This window comes from Danio rerio, chromosome 11, assembly GCF_052040795.2.
Source record: "Danio rerio strain M-AB ecotype USA chromosome 11, GRCz13ab, whole genome shotgun sequence".
Taxonomy (NCBI): Eukaryota; Metazoa; Chordata; class Actinopteri; order Cypriniformes; family Danionidae; genus Danio; species Danio rerio.
The window spans coordinates 20,426,345-20,447,000 of record NC_141031.1 but is presented as its reverse complement, the minus strand read 5'-3'; the positions used below and the strand labels follow the sequence as shown (position 1 = coordinate 20,447,000).

General features: G+C 37.6%; 2 protein-coding genes across 9 annotated transcripts in view; one reads left to right on the top strand and one right to left on the bottom strand.

Moving 5' to 3' along the window:
• qrich1 (glutamine-rich 1) overlaps nucleotides 1–20,656 on the top strand; it is an 821,757-nt gene that overhangs the window by 99,380 nt on the left and 701,721 nt on the right. The gene's annotated exons all lie outside the window — the stretch shown is intronic.
• Nucleotides 1,887–18,753, bottom strand: LOC147834790 (uncharacterized). 8 transcript variants are annotated; one of them, XM_087273703.1, is made up of 12 exons: nucleotides 18,579–18,753; nucleotides 17,737–17,872; nucleotides 12,656–12,854; nucleotides 12,527–12,563; nucleotides 12,384–12,443; nucleotides 12,168–12,271; nucleotides 11,538–11,615; nucleotides 11,385–11,441; nucleotides 11,197–11,268; nucleotides 10,878–11,111; nucleotides 4,852–5,150; nucleotides 1,952–4,766 (listed from the first exon to the last, which is right to left on the bottom strand). In XM_087273703.1, exons 2-5 carry the CDS (start codon nucleotides 17,855–17,857, stop codon nucleotides 12,387–12,389), a joined length of 414 nt encoding a protein of 137 aa, XP_087129829.1. In that variant the 5' UTR covers nucleotides 17,858–17,872; nucleotides 18,579–18,753; the 3' UTR covers nucleotides 1,952–4,766; nucleotides 4,852–5,150; nucleotides 10,878–11,111; nucleotides 11,197–11,268; nucleotides 11,385–11,441; nucleotides 11,538–11,615; nucleotides 12,168–12,271; nucleotides 12,384–12,386. The 8 variants fall into 8 exon arrangements, 6 of the variants coding, with proteins under 6 accessions (XP_087129834.1, XP_087129833.1, XP_087129831.1 ...); XM_087273706.1 differs by lacking the exons at nucleotides 10,878–11,111; nucleotides 11,197–11,268; nucleotides 11,385–11,441; ... (5 more) ...; nucleotides 17,737–17,872; nucleotides 18,579–18,753 and having other exon boundaries at nucleotides 1,952–2,729; nucleotides 2,911–3,470; nucleotides 3,536–3,615; ... (1 more) ...; nucleotides 4,380–4,526; nucleotides 4,612–4,766; XM_087273708.1 differs by lacking the exons at nucleotides 10,878–11,111; nucleotides 11,197–11,268; nucleotides 11,385–11,441; ... (5 more) ...; nucleotides 17,737–17,872; nucleotides 18,579–18,753 and having other exon boundaries at nucleotides 1,887–3,470; nucleotides 3,536–3,612; nucleotides 3,795–4,275; nucleotides 4,380–4,526; nucleotides 4,612–4,766.

The following is a 20,656-nucleotide window of genomic DNA, read 5'->3' as shown; positions in this document are numbered from 1 at the left end:
GATGTGTGAGCTGCTTATGTGTGCGTGTATGTGATCAGTGTAATGTGTAGCAGTTGTGTAGCAATCAGTGTCTGAGTGAGTGTGGATGACGTAATGTCAATAGTCTGGTGATGATGACTTCTGCTGGCCAGCGAGGGGAATGACTGGGACCAAGTCGGTGACAGAGCCCCCCTCCTGCGAACGGCTCCTGACGTGAAAGGACCAACGACGCCGGGGTCTTCCACGGTAGGATAGACGGTAGGATACTGGAGAAATTTGACGATCAATTTTGAATGGACCACCGTACCTGGCACTGAGTTTCTTGCATGGGAGTCTGAGGCGGAGATCTCGGGTTGACAACCACATCCACTGTCTTGGGGAGTACGCCGGATTGGGACGCCAATGACGATCAGCCTGGTCTTTGAACCGTCTCACGGCTTGTGACAGGTGTGGGCCACATTCCATATGTTCTCACAACGTTGAAACCAGTGATCAATGGCTGGGAGTTCAGAGGGTTTCCCAGACAATGGGTACAAAGGGGGTTGGAAACCTACTACACATTGGAATGGGGTTAAGCCAGTGGATGCCTTTCTCAGGGAATTTTGCGCATTTTCTGCTCACATTAAGAATCAACTCCAATCTTCTTGATTCTGGTGACAGTAGGTGCGAAGGAAGCGTCCAATTTCCTGATTGAGGTGTTCTGTTTGACCGTTGGATTGGGGGTGATATCCGGATGTTAGACTGATGTGGATGTTGAGATTTTTGAAAAAGGCGGACCATACTCTGGATTTAAATTGGGGACCTCTGTCAGACACGATGTCTTCGGGTAAACCATAGTAACGGAAAATGTTGGTACATAGGAGTTCTGCCGTTTCCAGAGCTGTGGGTAATTTGGCATTGGGAATGGTGGTATGGTCTTGAGAGAGGGGGAGATCTGTGACGAAATCAATAGCGATATGGGACCAAGGGCGACGTGGAATAGCCAGAGGTTGTAAGAGTTCTGCAGGGCGAGAATGTTTGTGCATGTTGCATAGAGAGCAGTTTTTGACAAACATGATAACATCTCCTCTTGACGTTGACCACCAATAACGGTTTTGAATGAGGTCGAGTTCGGACTGGGTGTCCGGAACTGGGGTTCGAGTGGATCTCTACTAGTATTCTTTCTCTTAGCGACAGGGCAACGAAGATCTTATCTGCTGGACAGGTTGGAGGTGCAGAGTGCTGAAGTAAAGCTTGCGAGATTTCTGTGTCTATATCCCATGTGATGGGAGCCAAGATGATTGAATCTTCGAGAATGGATTGTTCTACCTCTTTTACTATTTCCTCTTCAGAAAGATGAGAAAGTGCATCGGCTTTGACATTCTTGGAACCGGGAATGTACGTGTAACGTTCCCTTGCAGAACGTATTTTGGATAAGTGTGTGCGTTCGTTTGTATGTGGGTGTGTCGTTTCATGCATGTGTTTTAGGTACGAACGGCATTGGAGGATCCGCATTTCGTGCTGATGACGTTGGCCGCTGACGCTGGGTTTGCGCCACCAATCGCTGGTTGGCGTAGCGTTTAAAAGCCGAGCCCAAACTGCAATGGCGATCTCTCTCTCTCTGTCTCTTTCCTTCTCGCCACTTCTCGCTCTTATTCTTTCTGTGGGTCTCTGTGAGGACAGTCTCTCTTGCGAGGGCTAGTCTGAGAGAATGTGTTTTGCTTGTTTAATGCTCTTGTCTAAAGTTTGCGATTTAACAATGCTTGTGAAATTGTCCAGTTAACTGACATGTTTGAGTGATGCCTCGGAGAGGTGTAGGAGTGAGTAAGTCGCACGATATACATATACAACACTCAGATTGATATTTTGTATTAGTTCATTAGGTTCAGGAGAATGTGCTGTTTTCTGTATGTTTTGTTTTTAGTTAGAGCAGTTTAGTTAAGACGTTTGGTACGTTGAAGATGTTTCTTTTCATGCTTTTCTTTTCATATTTAGTTTAGTTTGGTGAAAACAGTTACTGAGTTTTGTTATATTTATTTCGTTGATTTAAGCACATTCAACTACTTCCTCTCCCCCCAGGTAATTCATTATTTAATCATTGTAAATATTTTTTTTTCACTGTATAATATATTTTCACTGGTTTTCATTGGATATATGGGCAATAAATAATTGCAGTGATTATTTGATTCAGTTTATTTCTTTCTCCATCCGCTTGTCACACACGTTAAAGTAATGTATGTTATGTCATCTACTCCTAGTTTAATATTAACATCAAAAAGGACGTAACAGTACGTGACTGAGAAATCAAAGCGAGTGAAGAACAGTGTCCATCTTGCCTGCCTGGGGTTTAATCTTTTGGTTGAACGGATATATTCAAGATTTTTGTGGTCGTTGATTACTGTAAAGGGATGTTTAGCTCCTTCCAACCAGTGTCTCCACTTCTCCAAGGCTTCCTTCTTGGTGAGAAGTTCTTGGTTACCCACATCATAATTTCTCTCGATGACAGAGGATCGGTGCAGTCGAGAAGCGGGATTTAAGGTGGGTGAACGCCGGGTTAGCTTCGTCATTCAAGCTTAATTTGGGTTTACCTCCTTTAACCATTGTAGTGAGCGAGGCGGCCACTGAATTGAAATTTCTGATGAACCTTCTGTAAAAGTTGGCGAATCCCAGAAATCGTTATAGTTCTTTTAAAGTCTTGGGCTTGGGCCAGTTGATAACAGTGTCCACTTTCTTTTCGTCCATCACCACTCCTTCTGCGCCGATAATATATCCTAGGAACGAGATGGAAGTTTGATGAAACTCACACTTAGATGATTTTGTGTACAGGTGGATCACTATAAGCCTTTTCAGGACTGCTGTGACATGGGTGATGTGTTCTTCTAGGGTGTTAGAGTAAATGAGAATATCATCAATGTAAACGATTACCCACTGGTTCAGCATGTCTCAAAATACCTAATTTATGAAGGCCTGGAAGACGGAAGGACTGTTATATATTCGAGATATTCGTAGTGGCCGTTGGCGGTGGAGAAGCCTGTTTTCCATTCGTCAACCTGCTTTATTCTGATGAGGTTGTAGGCTATACCAAGATCAAGTTTAGAGAAGTACCGGGCTGAGCGTAATTGTTCCAGGGCTGCTGGGACCAAAGGCAGGGGGTAGCAGTATTTGACCATGATCTCGTTTAAACCTCTATAGTCAATACAAGGGCGTAAGCCTCCGTCCTTCTTTCCCATGAAGAAGCCGGCGGATGCTGGTGACGTTGAAGGGCGTATAAATCCTTTTCTTAATTCTTCCTGAATGTAGGAGTTCATGGTTTCGGTTTCTGCTTGGGAGAGAGGAAAGATTCTCCCACGAGGGGGCGTTGTACCAGGCTATAACTCAATGGCGCAATAATACTCACGGTGAGGGGGAAGCTTGGTAGCCTTTTGCTTATTGAATGCCTCTGCAAGATCATTGTACACTTCGGGAATCTGGGAGTTCTCAGGGGTTTCAGTACTGGTAACTATGGCACTGAGCTGGATGGGAACAATAGAATGCATGCGGTTATTCAGATATGATTCACTCCATTTAGTAATCTCACCTTCTTTCCAAGAAATGTGGGTGTCATGGGTCTGCTTATGTTTCCATCCCCTAAGGGGCGTCCGTCTATCGCCGTGACTGCTAGGGGGGAATCACAAGAGGTTAGTGGAACAGCGTTGTTCCCGATCAGCAAAAGTATAGTCCATGAAATTGCCTGAATCAACCATTGCGATAGTGTGAATAGTTGCATTTCCAAAACACAGACAGACGGGTACAGTCAAAGTTTTACTGTTACATGAAGGGAAAGTGGTTGAACTCACCGATAGCGTCTTGATTGGAGGTTTGTTGGGGCATTGGACTTTGACATGACCAAAAAGGCAGCAATACAGGCACAAGTTATTCTTAAGGCGTCTGTCACGCTCTTCACTCGATAACTGGGTCCGACCCAGTTGCATGGGTTCAATGGAGCTTAAGGATGCTGGGGTAACGTCTTGAGCAAGACTGGGGGAGACCATGTGGGATGGTCTTCGTGTGCGGAGTAGATTATCCAGCCTGATGGAAAGTTTAATGAGTTGATCCAGGGATTTCCCTTCATCCCGACAAGCCATCTCAGTTTGTAGTTTGGAGTTTAAAGCTTTTCGGTAGAGGGTCTTTAAGGAATCGTCAGACCAGCCAGTTTGTGCAGCCAATGTGCGAAAGTGCAAGGCGAACTCAGCCGCAGGTTGATTTCGCTGTTGAATGGTCAAAAGCTCTTCACCTGCATTTCGACCACCCTCAGGATGATCGAATACCACACAGAATCTGATGATCGAACACCACACAGAATCTCTATATGAAATCTTTAAACGTAGGAAAAATGAGAATGTTATTTGGCCAGACAGCAGTAGCCCAGTCGAGAGCCTTACCAGCAAGCAGGGAGCACACAAAGGCAATCTTGCTGTTCTCATCCGCAAATGTGAGGTTGTTGAGCGACAAACAGCTTGCATTGCACCAAAAAACCTTTACACTTGGCTGGATTGCCTTTAAACTTCTCAGGGAACACTAGGCAGGGGCTGAAAAGGTTTTGTGCGATAGTTACCGGAGTTTGTCTGGGAGAGTAGTTGGCGATGAGTTGCGCTGGGGTCACAACATTCAAACCTTGTAAGGCTTTGACTAACTCCTCCATCAGCCGGGTGAGGTGTGAAAGTTGCTGCTGATGTGTCGCTAGTACCTGGGCTTGGGTAGTGAGTTCGGTGGACAAGACCTGCATGGCTGCTGGATCCATGTTGGGCGAAGTCTTCTGTAACGAGGGTCTGACACAGAGGGATCCATTTGCAGTATATTTATTAAACACAGTTTAATAAAGAACACACAGTATGCACTGGTGTATGAACTCACATCAACTACAGTCTTATAAGGTCGCTAGGCTGGCGGCTGGCATTCACAGGTCGATATAGCAGGCATGGGTCAGTGGCAGGCGGCGAGGATCAAGGTCGGTGAACAGTCCAAGGTCGAGGAACAGTCCGGGTTAGCAACGGGGAGATCAGGCAAGCACAGGCCCGGCCCTACGGGGGGGACAAAGGGGGGCATTGCCCCCTCAGAAAGAATTTGTGCCCCCCCAGTTTTTATAAAGGCTTGTTCACTCAAAACTGAAAATTCTTTCTGTTATTAATTACAAACACTCCCGTCGTTCCAACCTTTAGAACACACATATAAATATTTTTAAATATATGACATAGCAATTAAATTATGAAAAATTGTGAGATTAAACCTAGGCCTAGTCCAGAGATCTGGTCCCCGCATCAGGTCAGGTGCGCTCGTAAATAAAACACGCACACGGCGATGGAGGCGCACTCAACTCACAAGGGAGAAAAGTGGGTGATATGAGACGAGCAGCTTAATTCATTACATGTTTTGGTTAACGAATTCTTTAAACACAATTCTCTTGAGCTCTAAAAGGAAAAAACACAGAAGAAATTTGCTGTTAAATTAATTTTAGCAGAGACGCAACTGACAGTCATTTTCACATTAGTTATTCGGGAAGATGTAGCCTAATGAAATGTTTTAATAAAAATAAATAGTTCACTGCACAGTCCCACAGTAGGCTACACTATAAATAATATTTGCATTTATTAATTATTATTATTAATATTATTACAATTAAGCTAAAATTGACAAAACGAAGAACCCTTTGAATGTTTGCTTTCACTTTGACATTGCTAAAGCACACTTTTACAGTTGTGTAGAGAAACATCTCATTATGCAGAAGCAGTAAAGGTATAACACTTAATAAATGCCTTTTGCATTTAAAGATGATCGGCCTGCGAAGTCAAGTTTGACGTGCTATAAATGGAATATAGTGCTTAAGTGGAATTACCGCGGATCAACCGAGAAACCTCTTACATGCTACAGGTAGGCTGAATAATCTTTTAAAAATATGTAATTTAGGCTATACTGCTATTTGCTCATGCAAAATTAAACAACATAAAATATATTGTAGATCTATTTTAAGAGCTATAATACAGTCAGCATATTGAGTTTGTTTTGGCTTGTAGCTCATGGCCCTAAAATGAAAATAACCTGAAAACAAGTTATTAAAATAGGCTTAATAAATAAATAAAATGATGGGTCGGCCTAGCCTAATGGTTTATGATGGTTTACAACTGACAACCAGACAATATCACCAAAAAACACACTCACGATAGCCTAAGATAAATCTTTATTTTTACATTTAAAATGATGAAAAAAGTTATATAGCCTATTGAGTTGCGTGTTATCCGTGCCAAACAAATTTTCTTGGTAATAACTGTGAATTTAGGTATCTTTTTAAGGTATTTTTCTGGCTGAACTAATGCCTTAAAATGTAACTAAGTAATTGTTTTAAATGACATCAGATTGTAACATTTAGCTTTTCCCTAACACTGATGTTGGTTGGGTAATAGGCTACAGTACAGTGAAGCGTGATGACTCGGTTAAGCTGATTTCACTATATTTATTTACTGGTTATACGAATAGTCTAATCGTGGGTCAGCTTGCATGTGTGGGCATATATTGACGTCTTTTCCTAAAACTTTAAACATTCATAGGCCTGTTATTTGAAATAAAACGGAAATAAATAAGAAGAATAACATATGATTTAAAGCACTAGTTTGGCACTAAAGCCATGATCCGTCTGCATTAATAAGCGATATAGTTGCATTACCGTCATTAATAAAATCAGTAATAGCGAAACTGTGCATATTATTATTACTATTAAAGCGTATATTATTGCCTTAGGTCAGTAACAAATGAAAGTAATAATAAATGTGAATAAGTAGCCTAAATGAAAGGAACAAGAGAGACCAAAATCAGTCACCAGGTCTAGTGCCCCCCTATGGATTTAAAATGCCCACTCAGTTCTGATATCCTGGCGCCGGGCCTGGGCAAGGATAAGGAACGCTCAGAAAGGTCAGCAATGGCAGAACAAGACTTCGCACTGGAGTGTGTGTGAGCTGCTTATATGTGCGTGTATGTGATCAGTGTAACGTGTAGCAGGTGTGTAGCAATCAGTGTCTGAGTGAGTGTGGATGACATAATAGCCCCTTTCACACAATGATACCGGTAAATATCCGGAAAATTTCCGGAACTACTTTACCGGTATATTCAAAAAAACGCTGTTCACACAGGCGAGGACGTTACGGAATTTTTCCGGAAAAGAGCACTTGTGTTTGTAAACATTTGACTACATTACAAACTCTTCGGATGGATCAGTATTGAGTACAACTCTAATGAAAACATAGGGAAACACTTTGATATGTGTGTGTGCTGGCGCTATGGGCGCTCACGGGCACACGCAAAGCTTGAAGGTAAACAAACAACGGATTATCATAAACATTTTATCGATAATTATTTACACAGCATTAAGAAGGAACATAGAAACATTATCTGACTAACATCTAGCAGCTAAAGGTGTCTGGAAAAAATATTCAAAGGCTTTTATTCTCATAAACCGCGCGCACGTGAATGCGTCTGACTGTTGTGATTGGCTAAAGCAGGTGTCTCACGTCAGCCCGTTCTAGACGTGGACGCGCTTATTACGGCAATCTTCCTTCTGCATTCACACAGCGCAGCATTCCGGCAAATTACCGGTAATGTTACAACTTCTCTTTCCGGAAAATAGCCAGAACGAATTTACCGGTATTTTCAAAAAGGGCCTGTTCACACATACAACCTTTCCGAAAAATTGCCGGTAATTTTCCGAAAAGGTCTGTATGTGTGAAAGGGGCTAATGTCAATGGTCTGGTGATGATGACCTCTGCTGGCCAGCGAGGGGAATGATTGGGACCGAGTCGGTGACACATATAGCCTAAAGTCATTTGTTTTGTAAATAGCCTAGCCATGTGGTTTTCGATTTAGTTTGTTACCTCAGATTTAAATGAATCTGGATGTGATTCAAATGGTGCAAGCTGCAGAACCGACTCAAGCAAATTTGCTATGTTTGAAGCTTGGAGAAACACAAAAATTAAAGTTAGTCTCTGTGTTCACAGATTGAGCACCCACAAACCTTACCCAAGTCGGCCTGAAAATGGTGGTCAGGTGCACAGTTTACGAAAAAACTACACGGTTTACTTAAGATACAATCTCAATTCCACTAAATCATGGAAATGCTACATGTATGAATTGATAAATCACGTAAGAATTAGTCAAACAGTGCATTTACTGTATAATCATTCGCCATTCCCTAGTTTCTCCACTCCACTCTGTAAAAGATAACAACAATGGAGCTCTACATGAATGTTAAATACTAGGGATGTAACGGTATTGTAAATACCGTCATACCGCAATATTATTTTTTTTCGATATTACCGAAGTCGCATGACTCGGTAAAACTATAGGTCTTCTGAGAAAATTTGCTCAGGCGAATGAAGCGAACGGGAGGTAGCGAAAACTACAATTCCCATCATCCCTTGCGGTCTGTTGTCGCTACAGATCCAGTAATGCGGAAATGGAGTGTGCTGCTAGAAGCGGGGATCAAAAAGAGCTGTAAAACTCTAAGGCCCCATTTACACTAGTGCGTTTTAGTTTTAAAACGGCGTTGTAGAATGAAAACGATCCGCGTCCACACTCGCGTTTTACCCAGCGTTTCTGAACTGCTCTCCGTCCACACCAAAACGCTGAAAACGCACATCACGTGACCACAGACACTCTCGGGCAAGCGCTCCAGCATTTCTACCCAGATGAGAGCTCTGCTTGTCGGACTGCTCATCAAGCATCTCCCGCTGGATCTAATCTCACTATATTTGCTAAACGTGATATTCCATTCATGATGTTGTCTTTATCTAACGACATAGGCCAATTCCCTGACTTTGGTCATTGGAATCTATTAAGTTACTTGTTCACGGGTAACATGTTTTGGTTAAGCGCAAAGATAAGTTAATGATTAATCCAGGTACATTGACTGATCGCTTGCCTTTATTTCCTACAATGTATAAACTTATTGTATGTTATACTTTTATAATTATCGATTATTAAAACTGATATTCAGCAAAAGAGCGGGTGCATTTCGTATTTTCACTGAAATTGAAAGGAGGCAGTTGTTATCGGCTCCGTTTTGTTATAAATATCCACACAGTGAAGATGACGCTCATATATGCAGCACGGCGCCTCAACATTTCTGCTGTCTGTTAAGTTGCTAAAAAGAAAATAGGCAGTTCCTTAAATCATGTTTACATTTTATTGTTGAGAAAGTGAAACAACGTAGCCAAGGTGATGTGAATGAAGTTATAAAGTACACTGTTCCCTTTGAAGATTTACCCATGTCCTCGGTATGTTTTACATATCTAACTGAGAAGGGGGAGACTGCAGCCTTGATCAAACTTGCGAAGTCTTAACTTACAAGAAGAGGATGCGAGACTGAACTGTGTGTGTTAGGCTACTTAATATTGAGGAAAAGCCCCAATCAGATAGGCGAACGTTTGCAGCCCCGCCTCCGTTTTCAGATGTCTCCGTCTTTCCCCATCCACACTGAGACGGAGCAGCAGCGTTTCAGAATGAAAACGGCTTCTCCAGCGTTTTCGAAACGCTCCGTTTTCGGCGCTCGAGAAATAAGTCATATAAGTCATATCTCTCTTGTCCCAGAAACCTCAGTCCCAAATGAGAGGTTTTTTTCTGTTGCAGGGGACATTGTAAATGCCCAGAGATACCAGCTTTTACCAGATTATATTTATATGATAATTTTCCTTTAAACCCATCTCTATCTAAGTGAGTGAGTGATTAAATGTTGAATGTGATGAGTTTTCAACAATACTAAATTAAAAACTTTATTTTTTTTTTACATGGTTTAATATTTTTTTTGTTATTAAAATTGAAGTTCCTGTTTCAAAGCTTACAGATAGATGGCTAATTTGTATGTCATTGACACTTTTGGCACTTTTTTGGAGTATTTTCATAAGTTTTGTTTTTTCCTGTAAAGGATTCAATAAATACCGTACCGTGACATCCCTATTAAATACTATCTATCTCTCTGTCTAACTGTCTGTCTGTCTAAATGAAATACCTGACTATTACTCTGTAATAAACTAAAAATGTAATTTTAAATGTTTTATGAAGTTAATTTGATTCAACTTAAAATTTAGGGCAGTACATAATTTATTACTATGTACTTGTCATTACTGAGGTGTGTTTCCCTGTTCCACCACATGCTCAATGCCAATCTGCCAAAGAGAAAGATATCGGGTCTTTAATTAATCTTCATACATTTCTTTGGAAATTTACTCCATTTTTCAGTCTGTTTAAGCAAGTCTACCTGTTTGCTGAGCTTCAGGTCTTCCAGTATATCTTCACTGTTCAAATTGTGAGTCTCAGGGGTGTTGCTAGACATAAAGCTCGACTGGGACACGGGCCCCCCTCAACTGCACCATCCCACCCCCGCCAAACTTAATTATTAACACATTTATAAGTAGCTATAGTGAATATTATAAATTAAAATGATATTATTATATTATAAATTAATATAAGAATTATAATTATTATAAAAATGTTATTATTATTCAAATATTACTCTAAATAAATAACAGAAATCAATCCAATGTAAAGACACAACTGGACTGAAATAAGATCTTCTAAAAATCTTTTTCTGTTGTGTGTTCATTAATTACAGTTTAAATAACTGCCACAAATCTATGATTATCTAACAATCTTTGCCCACCTCCACCCCCTTCCTCTTGGAAGGACATCTACTTACCATCTAACCAGCCATCCATCCATCCAAAAAAATACCTAACCAGACCATCAGTTTGCAGTCATTGCTGAGGTGTGATTCCCATTTCTTCACATGCCCCAGTATAAACTGCAAAAGACAAGAACTAGACTAACAGAGCTTTACTTGCTGGCTAATCTTCAGCAATAAACAATATATCTCCAGTGTTCTTCAGAAAAATATTCACCATTGTGCTTGTGAGTCTCCCTCTTCTGCCTGTTTTGGTTTTATTACCTACAATGTAAATAACTGCCACAGACAAGACATCTAACAATCTATGCCCACCACCACCCCCTTCCTCTCGGAAGGACATCCATCCATGCACACATCCTTGTGTTTTTAAAGGATATTCCTGACCATCAGTGTCCAGTCATTGCTGAAGTGTGTGATTCCTATTTGTCTACACATGCTGCACTCCAGTCTGTAAAAGACAAAGACACGACTAACAGAGCTCTATCCATAAATCCATCCATCCATCCGGCTGTATCTGTATCTATAAGACCTACCTGCTGTTCTCCACCAATGCTCTTGTGAGTCTCATTCTACTGCCAGATTTCTCTCCATTACCTGAAAAACACCTGATAATGCTAATTACTATCTATACCAACCACCACTCCTTCATCTTGGAAGGACGCCCATCCATGCACCCATTAATCTGTCAGTCTTTTTTTTTTTTGTAAAATAAATTCCTGACTATCCAGTCAATGCTGAGGTGTGTGATTCCCTTTTTTTCCATGTGGTCCATTCCGATCTGCAAAATACAAGAGAAAGATATCAAGTCTTTAATTAATCTCAATACATTTCTTTGGAAACTAACTCCATTGTTTAGTCAGTAAAGCCGTTCTACCTGCTTTCTGAGCTCCAGGTCTTCAAGTATATCTCCACTATTCCTCCTGTGAGTCTCCTTCTTCTGCTCCACTCCAACCTGCAAAGACAAAAGATGTTTCCTAAATGGCAGTTCATGAACTGACTCACTATCTACTTATGCACACTTACTCACTCAACAGCATTGGATATGAACGTAATGTCTTCCCAAATAGATCACTCATGGTTATTTACCAACCGCAAATTCAAACCGTTTACCAGATGATGTTTGATTGTTGCCAAATTAGTGAAACTAATGACCAAACAATCCTATAATACCTGCCATGAGTATAACCACATTCTCCATCAGGAAGCAGCATAATCACTCTTGAAGGAGAATTTTGCTTTCATAACCAAAATAAAATAATCAAACTCAAGTGCCTGATAGCTCCACCCCTTCCACTACAAGAATAAAACTGCGACTGTTGAGTGTGTGAAGTGTCCAACCATCCACACTTCTTATTAACGGTTAAATAAGTGCATCATCCAGGAATTTAAAATATACTTAATCTACTTAGGTTAAAACTAATATTTCAGTGTGAAAACACTACTTGCACTATTTATACAGCAAAACGGCATAGAATAGTGTATAAGTATGTGATTTGATAAACACCTATAGACAGCACTGACAGAGCCCTACATGTTGTTTTTCCACCAATGCTCGTGTGAGTCTCCCTCTCCTGCCTGCTCTCTCTCCATTACCTGAAAAAGAAAAATCTGACACAGACAAGGCCTAATTGACCATCTATACCAACCACCACTCCTTCATCCTGGAAGGACATCCATCCATGCACCCATCAATCAAATAAAATAATAAATAATTCCTGACCATCTAGTCATTGCTGAGGTGTGTGATTCCTTTTTTTTTCTCCATGTGGTCCATTCCAATCTGTAATATACAACAGAAAGATATCAAGTCATTAATTAATTTTAATACCATTCTTTGTAGTTTGAGTTTCATCTACCACTGACATGTGTTTCCCTGTTGCTCCACATGCTCCATGCCAATCTGTCAAAAAGAAAAATATCAGGTGTTTAATTGATCTTAATACATTTCTTTGGAAACTAACACCACTGTTCAGTCTGTTCAAGCCATTCTACCTGCTTCCTGAGCTCCAGGTCTTCAAGTATATCTCCATCGTTCCCCTTGTGAGTCTCTTTTGCTCCACTCCAACCTGCAAAAGACAAAGACCACCCCAGCAAAACCCCACCTGCTGTTCTCCAGCATTTCTTTTTTGGAAAAATGTCCACCGTTTCTCATGTTTATCTCCCTCTTCTGCCTTCTCTCCCTTGGAAAAACCTGACACAGACAAGGCCTGTCTATCTATTTATACCAGTGGTTCTCAAAGTGTGGTACACGGGCTTACTTCTAGTGGTACACGGAGGAATCACTGATTAATAATTAAAAATATATGAACCCTCTCCTACTCTTTGATATGTATGAGAACACCGATGTGACCTGCATTGGCTGTTCCCAGGGGTCCGTTCTTTGTACGTGGATTACTCAATTAGCTGGATTTGGATATTGACGATTTGACACAATCCAGGATCGTTTCATTCTTCAAAGCTGATGCGAGAGTTGTTGTCTTAGCAACAGTTCTGCTAGGTCAAACCTGATCGGGAGCAGGTTCAATTCATATAAACAGGATTAGATCGGCTTAGTTCAAGCAAAGATAATACAGAAAGTATGTTCTGAATTCTGATATTTTCTTACAGTAGTAGTTATATACACTTGGGGAAATGGTACATATTTTTTACTATATATATATATATATATATATATATATATATATATATATATATATATATATATATATATATATATATATATATAAAGTTATAGTCATTAATAAAATAAATAAAGTTATACATATTAATAAAACTTATGAAATCTGCACCCTCGAAATGAAAGTACAAAGACTGCCACCTGGTGGTGCAAAGAACTTATTGATATGAACTTTTTAGATCGCTTTAGTACAAATTGTGTATAATAGAAATGCACAATATGTGACTTTTTTTTAAAGCAATAATACATTTATGCAGTCATAAACATGTTTTGATAGTTAATATGCCGGTGATTTGATGCTTCACAAAAGTTGCAGACGCCTTTACCAATATGAAAATGTTTTTGTAAACAACCAGTTATTCTTTACACCGATTAAAAAAACGGCTACTATAATAAAGAAAATCTTTTTTAAATGTAGAACTAAATACATTGATTTGCATTGAAATACATGATGAATACGCTTGACACATGAAAGTGTAAAGTCTGCAGCTCACAACAAATGTGGAAGGTTATTGCGTGTCATATTTAACAAGCCGTTTACAGCTAATTTGATGTAATTTTGCTCACAAGGATAATTGAATATTAATCAGATGATGTCATTACGCTGCTGTGCCGTCAGCCAATCGGTGCATTGCTGATCATGATTTCGAGGATCGATAGATCTGTCCTTCACAACACATGCAGCGATCTCAGATCAGTTTATCCAGACATTCTAATCTGATTCGCGAACTTGTTTGAAGAACCAAATTAGCGAGAGATCAGTTATCAAGATTAAAAGATCCAGGATCTGTCAAATCATCTTAGATCATTTAAGCGAGGTACGAAGAACGGACCCCAGTACTGTATGATCACACTGTTGTGATTTGTATGTTTAGCGCATCAAGTCATCAGATGCTAAGAATCGAGCAGATATGAGCAAGATAAGTGCTTTTGCAGACCAGTCCTGTTGGCATTTCAGTTCAGGATATATTGTTTTCGATATATATAGCCTAAAGTCATTTATTTTGTAAATAGCCTGGCCATGTGCCTTTCGATTTAGTTTGTTACCTCAGATTTAAATGAATCTGGATGTGATTCAAATGGTGCGAGCTGCAGAACAGACTCAAGCAAATTTGCCATGTTTGAAGCTTGGAGAAACACAAAAATTAAAGTTAGTCTCTGTGTTCACAGATGAAGCACCCACGAACCTTACCCGAGTCGGCCTGAAAACATTGGTCGGGTGCACAGTTAACGAAAACTACATGGCTTACTCAAGATATAATCTCAATTACACTAATCCATGGAAATGGTGCATGTATGAATTGATAAATCATGTAAGAATTAGTCAAACAGTGCATTTATAATCACTCGCTTTTCTGACACACATACTGTAAATGACGCGCTGTAAGCAGGTCTAATCTCTCATTTAAATATTTAATTATTATTCATATATTTAAAATACAAGTAAATGATTAGATTTCAAGGCGAAGACCGGAGATAGTTGTAACACTTCCAATCTCTACATCTATAACAAATCCGTTGATTCACTTCCCACATGCTCATTTTAGTTCTCATAGCACATATGAAAGAGTAGAGTCCTTTGACAAACACAGCCAGAGCTCTAAACCGGTTCAAGGAATGGAAAGGAAAAATGAAAACGAATGACATTTTTCAGGAACAGAAACAAAAAATGGAAAAAAGATCATCTTTAATTGTTCTGAACAGAAAGAAATGTGACGGTGACGCATACAACGTGAAATGCCCGCGAAGCAGAAGTGATAAGCGAGAGTCGTTTCTGATGCGACAAGCTTGTCTTAAAGGTTACCTAGAACCAGATCTTTTATGTACAAAGGTATGTTTCGGTTCAAGTTATTGTTTCAAAAACTTCTATTTCTACTAAATGAATTATTGATTGTAGATTGGTTTTAGATGGTTCTCCATTAAGAAAATCCTTTTGTTAATATTTCTCTTAGACTTTTGTTAATATTGCTCTAGACTAACCTTTTGCCTTGGTGCGCCAATTTTCTTAGGTGAATCATGCATTGCACAGTATAGAATTTTATATTTATATTAAAGATAAATAAGGCAAGAATATGAGAATGATACTTTTTACACCAACAAAAATATATTGTGGCAGTGCACTTGTTTAACAAAAATCTTTGTAATTGTAACATTCAACATGCAATACAGTGCCATCAAAAAAATAAAATAAACCGCATATTTTTATAATTACTTTGCATTACTGCCTGAGTTACTGACTTAAAGCAGTAGTATACTTTAATAGTAATAATAATAATAATATGCACAGTTTTACTATTACTGATTTTTTATTATTGAAAGTCATGCAACAATACCGTTTATTAACATAGACAGATCATGGCTTCAGCTCCAGACAAGTACTTTAAATCATATTTTATTCTCCTTATTTCTTTCAGTTTTATTTCAAATAATAGGCCTATAAATGTTTAAAGTTTTAGGTAAAGATGTGAAACTATGCCCACACATGCAAGCTAACACACGATCAGACGATTCTTAACCGGTATATAAATACAGTGAAATCAGCATAACCGAGTCAAAACGCTTCATTACGCAACCAACATCATCAGTGTTGGGAAAAAGCTAAATGTTACAATCTAAAGTCATTAAAAAATTATTTAGTTACATTTTAAGACATTGGTGTAGCCAGAAAAATACCTAAAAAAGGATACCTAAATTCACAGGTATTACTGTAAAAATTGGTAAATTTTGGGATAACATGCAACTCAATATGCTATATACCATTTTTATTTTTTTAAAAGTAAAAAATAAAGATTTAACTCAGGCTATCTGAGTTTTTTTTTTCCCGTGATAGCCTATTGTCCGGTTGGCATTTGTAAGTTTGTAACGCCATCATAAACCATTAGGTTACTAGGCCTACCTGTCATTTTATTTATTTATTAAGCTTATTTTAATAACTTGCTTACAGGGCATTTTCATTTTAATAGGGCTATGAGCTACAAGTCAAAACAAACTCGATATGCTTACTGTATTTTAGCTCTTAATATAGGCCTAAAATTTATTTTAAGGTGTTTAGTTTTGCATAAGCAAATAGCAGTATAGCCCAAATTACATATTTTTAAAAGATTATCATTCAGCCTACCTCCAGCGCATGTGAGAACTGGATCTGCCGCAAATTCACTCACGCACTATATCTATTTAATTTTTAACAATGTAAACTTGACTTCGCAGGCCATTCATCTTTAAACTCAAAAGGCATTTTTTAAGAATATTTTGTTTAAACACAAGAACAAGAAACACAAGAACAGATACAAAAAATTATCGATTCTGCTCGGAGTGAACCGATTGGAATTTTTTCCCCTTTTTAAGCCATAGACACAGCAGATATTAGACTAGAAAACTACTTTTTAGCTAAGAAAGTAATATATTTTACTTTAATTATTTTTGAGGTAGCAACGTCTGATTGTAGTTAAACTCATGTAATGTGTGTGTCTGTGTGAGGATATATTTACTCCATATTGTTGATGATAATGATTTAGCTGTTAGCTGTAAGGAGAACAGATTATTGGCCACATAATGTTGAGCTGTGGGCTCATGAAACCTGCACACATAAATAGTGTTCAACTGCTAAAGCTGATGCACATTTGCACATTTTATTTAGTTTTGTAACACACACACAAATCATACTTTCAAATCTATTTTCCGGCCATAATTCTTATTTTATATTGTTACATCTCACCAGGAGGAAATCATCATTTACATCTGAGCACGGGGTGTGTTACAACTAACACAGACTATGGGGTGAACTCTAACATTTCACTTCTCCTGTTTGAAACTAAAAAGTGTTCATATTTTCTGTTTGTGCTGCACAAATAACTTATATGCCATTTAACAGCAGACACTCATAACTCAAGATCTCAAAGATACATGGAGAAAAATATAATAGCAGTACAACTATCCCCGGTCTTCCCGGTCTTACAAATATGTCAAATGTACATGCAACATATTTTTCAAATTGTATAAAAATGGCTTCTATATGATATGAATTTGATGACATATAAATTTATGAGGTCCAAGCTACATTTCCAGGTTTTGATGAATATAGGATACTATATGCTAATATTTTATCTTTAAGTACAGCATTTTATTTATTTATTTTACTTTTTATAAACAGTGTAGATTTTAATTAATTTTTAAAATGAATTTTTATTTAACCGTGAACACACTATATTATAAACTGTTATGTTTAAAGTGCTGATGTTGGTTTTATAAATAAATCTGCTTTGTTTTTGAACTGTGCAGAGCTGTAGCGGATTAATTAGGTCTACTACGCTACCATGTTTTGATGCTAGTAATTAGGTGCTACTTGGAGAGACAAATTCTTTCTAAGGTGAAAAATTTGAGAACCACTGATGTATACCAGGTACCAACACCCCTTTCATCCTGAAAGGACGTCCATCGATGCACCCGTCCATCTGTTTTTTAAAGAAATTCCTGACCATCCAGTCATTGCTAAGCTGTGTGATTCCGTTTTTCTCCATGTGGTCTATTCCAATCTGTAAAACACAACAGAAAGATATCAAGTCATTAATTAATTTTAATACCATTCTGTGGAAGTTTCATCTACCAATGTCTCCAGTCTGGCAATGTTGTAACAAATAATCTTTATAGCTATAAATAAATACAAGATGACAAACTGTAAACTGAGAATAGATAAATGTGTCACAATAATTAGTAAAACTGTAAATAGAACAAATAATAAAAATCTCCAAATGTTGTAAAGGCCAACAACATAAACTACAAATAAATAATACAACAGTAAAATGGAATATGTGTTAAAGCTAACAGCATACAAAAACATTAAAACAGATCAATTTATCTAATAATATAACAAAGAACAATCTGCAAATGTTAAATTAGATAGTAATACACAAATGAAGCAAACTAACAAGCACAACAATTGTATCTATCAGTCTACGAACCAGTCAACATTATAAATGGCATTCTACGTAGATAAATAGGCTACTAAAGATAACATAATACACAAACTAATAAAATATTTATTCAAAATCATGAAATCTCCAATTCCCACCAGAACAATCTACAGTGTAAACGATAAAAGACGTAGAAAAACTAATATAATAAGCTGAAACGATATGAAAGAGAGAAATACTCAAACCTTTACTGTCCTTCAGCAAAAGCACATCGAAACAAGCAACTATAATAACCAAAAATTGTACTTTTAGAAAGATCTTTACTTACAATGTCCGCGATGACCAGACACTTAATGCAGGTCACTCTAGTTTCTCAACGTCATCGACAGTTTTTCGAACACATTCTTTTTTTTAGAACGCCACTGACTTTGGTAACCATAGCAATGATAGCTAGCCGCCTCATGGTTGGCGTATGTCAACGCGGCCGCCATCTTAATCCGGTCATTAGTGCAACAGACCCAACTGAACGGAGGAGCTGCTGTTTTCTCGGATATAAAATACAATAACGCTTATATGTATGAATCGATTATAATTGTATGCTTTGACAAAAACCTCAGTTCCCTAGAATTAACATGTATTATCAATAAATGTATCTCCTTTATCAAAAATAGTGGAGTCATAATTTTTATTTTATTTTTTTATAACAGGTATAACAAAAACAGGAATGAAGTATCAGAATCACACAGTATTATAAAAGTACAAATTCTATACAGTAATGTAAAATAAAGTAACATTGTATCTGAAAATATTAATTAACAATAGCAAATAGAATATAAAAGATCTGTGTGCTATGTGTATCAACTAATTCGAGTATGAATACACAATACTCTACATAAGCACACATGATACACTCTGTACATATACACACGATAGACTATACAAATGCACACATAATACATTCTATATATACCCTATGTACTCATGATATACTCTATATGCATATGCACACATGATACATTCCATACACGTGTATGATTTAACACTTTAATTTTACAATATATAGCATATTTTCATTTTTTTTTTCACCCAAGAACACAATAAATCTTAAACAGAAATCTTTTTTTCCCATTTTACATTTAAATTATGCATCAGAATATACAGAGCACTGCACCTTTAAAAGTGTAGAATTCATCCTTTTCTCCTTGCATTTTTTCTGAGCAAAGTCCCTTTCAACACCAGAAATGTCGATCTGACGCGCACACGGAGTCTCGATGCTGAGCATGGCGAGTTCGGAAAGCCTGTCCTGGCTCATTGTTGATGTCAGGCAAGTTTTTATTAATTTTAGCTTGGAAATCGCTTTTTGGAGGGTCAGTATGCAAAGTGGGGATGTCCATGCTGATACTGCTACCATCCTTGTTTATGTTCTGCTGATTTTGGAAAAATATGGACGAAATCTTTGGCAGGTTTGCATTAAATTGTTGGTTTATTTGTTTTTGGGCTCCGCTGAGATGTTTACTTTTACTCATTTTGTGAAGAATTATCTGTAGGGCAGCTAAGGTTAACTAACGTTACTATTTACTTCAAATAAATCATCAATTGTGACTGGATGAAAAAACAATAGCAAAGGATATTGGGTAACCAATAATTAGCACCAAAATAAAAGTCCTATTTATTATTGTGTCCCCGGAGCCTTATGCATATATTCTAAGTTTATATAAAAAATCTAATGAATTAAACAATTAAAATATACTTGTAAGCAATTCTTAAACTCAAAAAAAGTACATGTTAAAATGTATATCAATTAATCAAAACATTATTGGATCATAAGGGTTAAATAATAATAGGGGGCACAATGTAATGCGGGATTAAATTTTTACATGAAATTTTTAGGTATCTGCTCAGGGTTAACCTTGGCATGCTTCTGAGGTTTTCACCACAGTGAAATTGTATAATAATGGATAATAGTCCAAATAAATCCAAATGTGTTTATCCAATAAATAAATAAACTTACTGTGTTATGTAGAATAAAAAATAAATTGAGCTAGGTACTGAGGAAATATAGCTACTATTTAAAGTAAACGAAATTTGCATTAATTGTGTTTATTCTGCCCTTTTAAGCATGTGTAACAATTTCGTTTTTTATTTGACCAAAACCAAAAAGTGTTACTTGATAATGATAATAATAATATAAATATTATAAATAATAATGATAATAATAATTCATAGTAAATTCAGTAGCTAATTCATAGTTAAAAAGTGTATATATATATATATATATATATATATATATATATATATATATATATATATATATATATATATATATTTAAGCACACACTTGTATAAAGCTAATAGAAAGATAGACAGATATAATCCATACACATCACATTTTCGTATAGGCCTACA

Excerpts from the sequence above, each read along its gene's own strand:
- LOC147834790 (XM_087273703.1), bottom strand. The coding sequence starts at position 17,857 with ATGGAGAAAAACGGAATCACACAGCTTAGCAATGACTGGATGGTCAGG. Across the intron at positions 12,855-17,736 it reads GAAAGGGGTGTTGGTACCTG|GTTTTTCCAAGGGAGAGAAG; the intron begins GTATACATCAGT and ends TGTCTGTGTCAG. Across the intron at positions 12,444-12,526 it reads GGAGCAACAGGGAAACACAT|ATTGGAATGGACCACATGGA; the intron begins GTCAGTGGTAGA and ends TGTATATTACAG.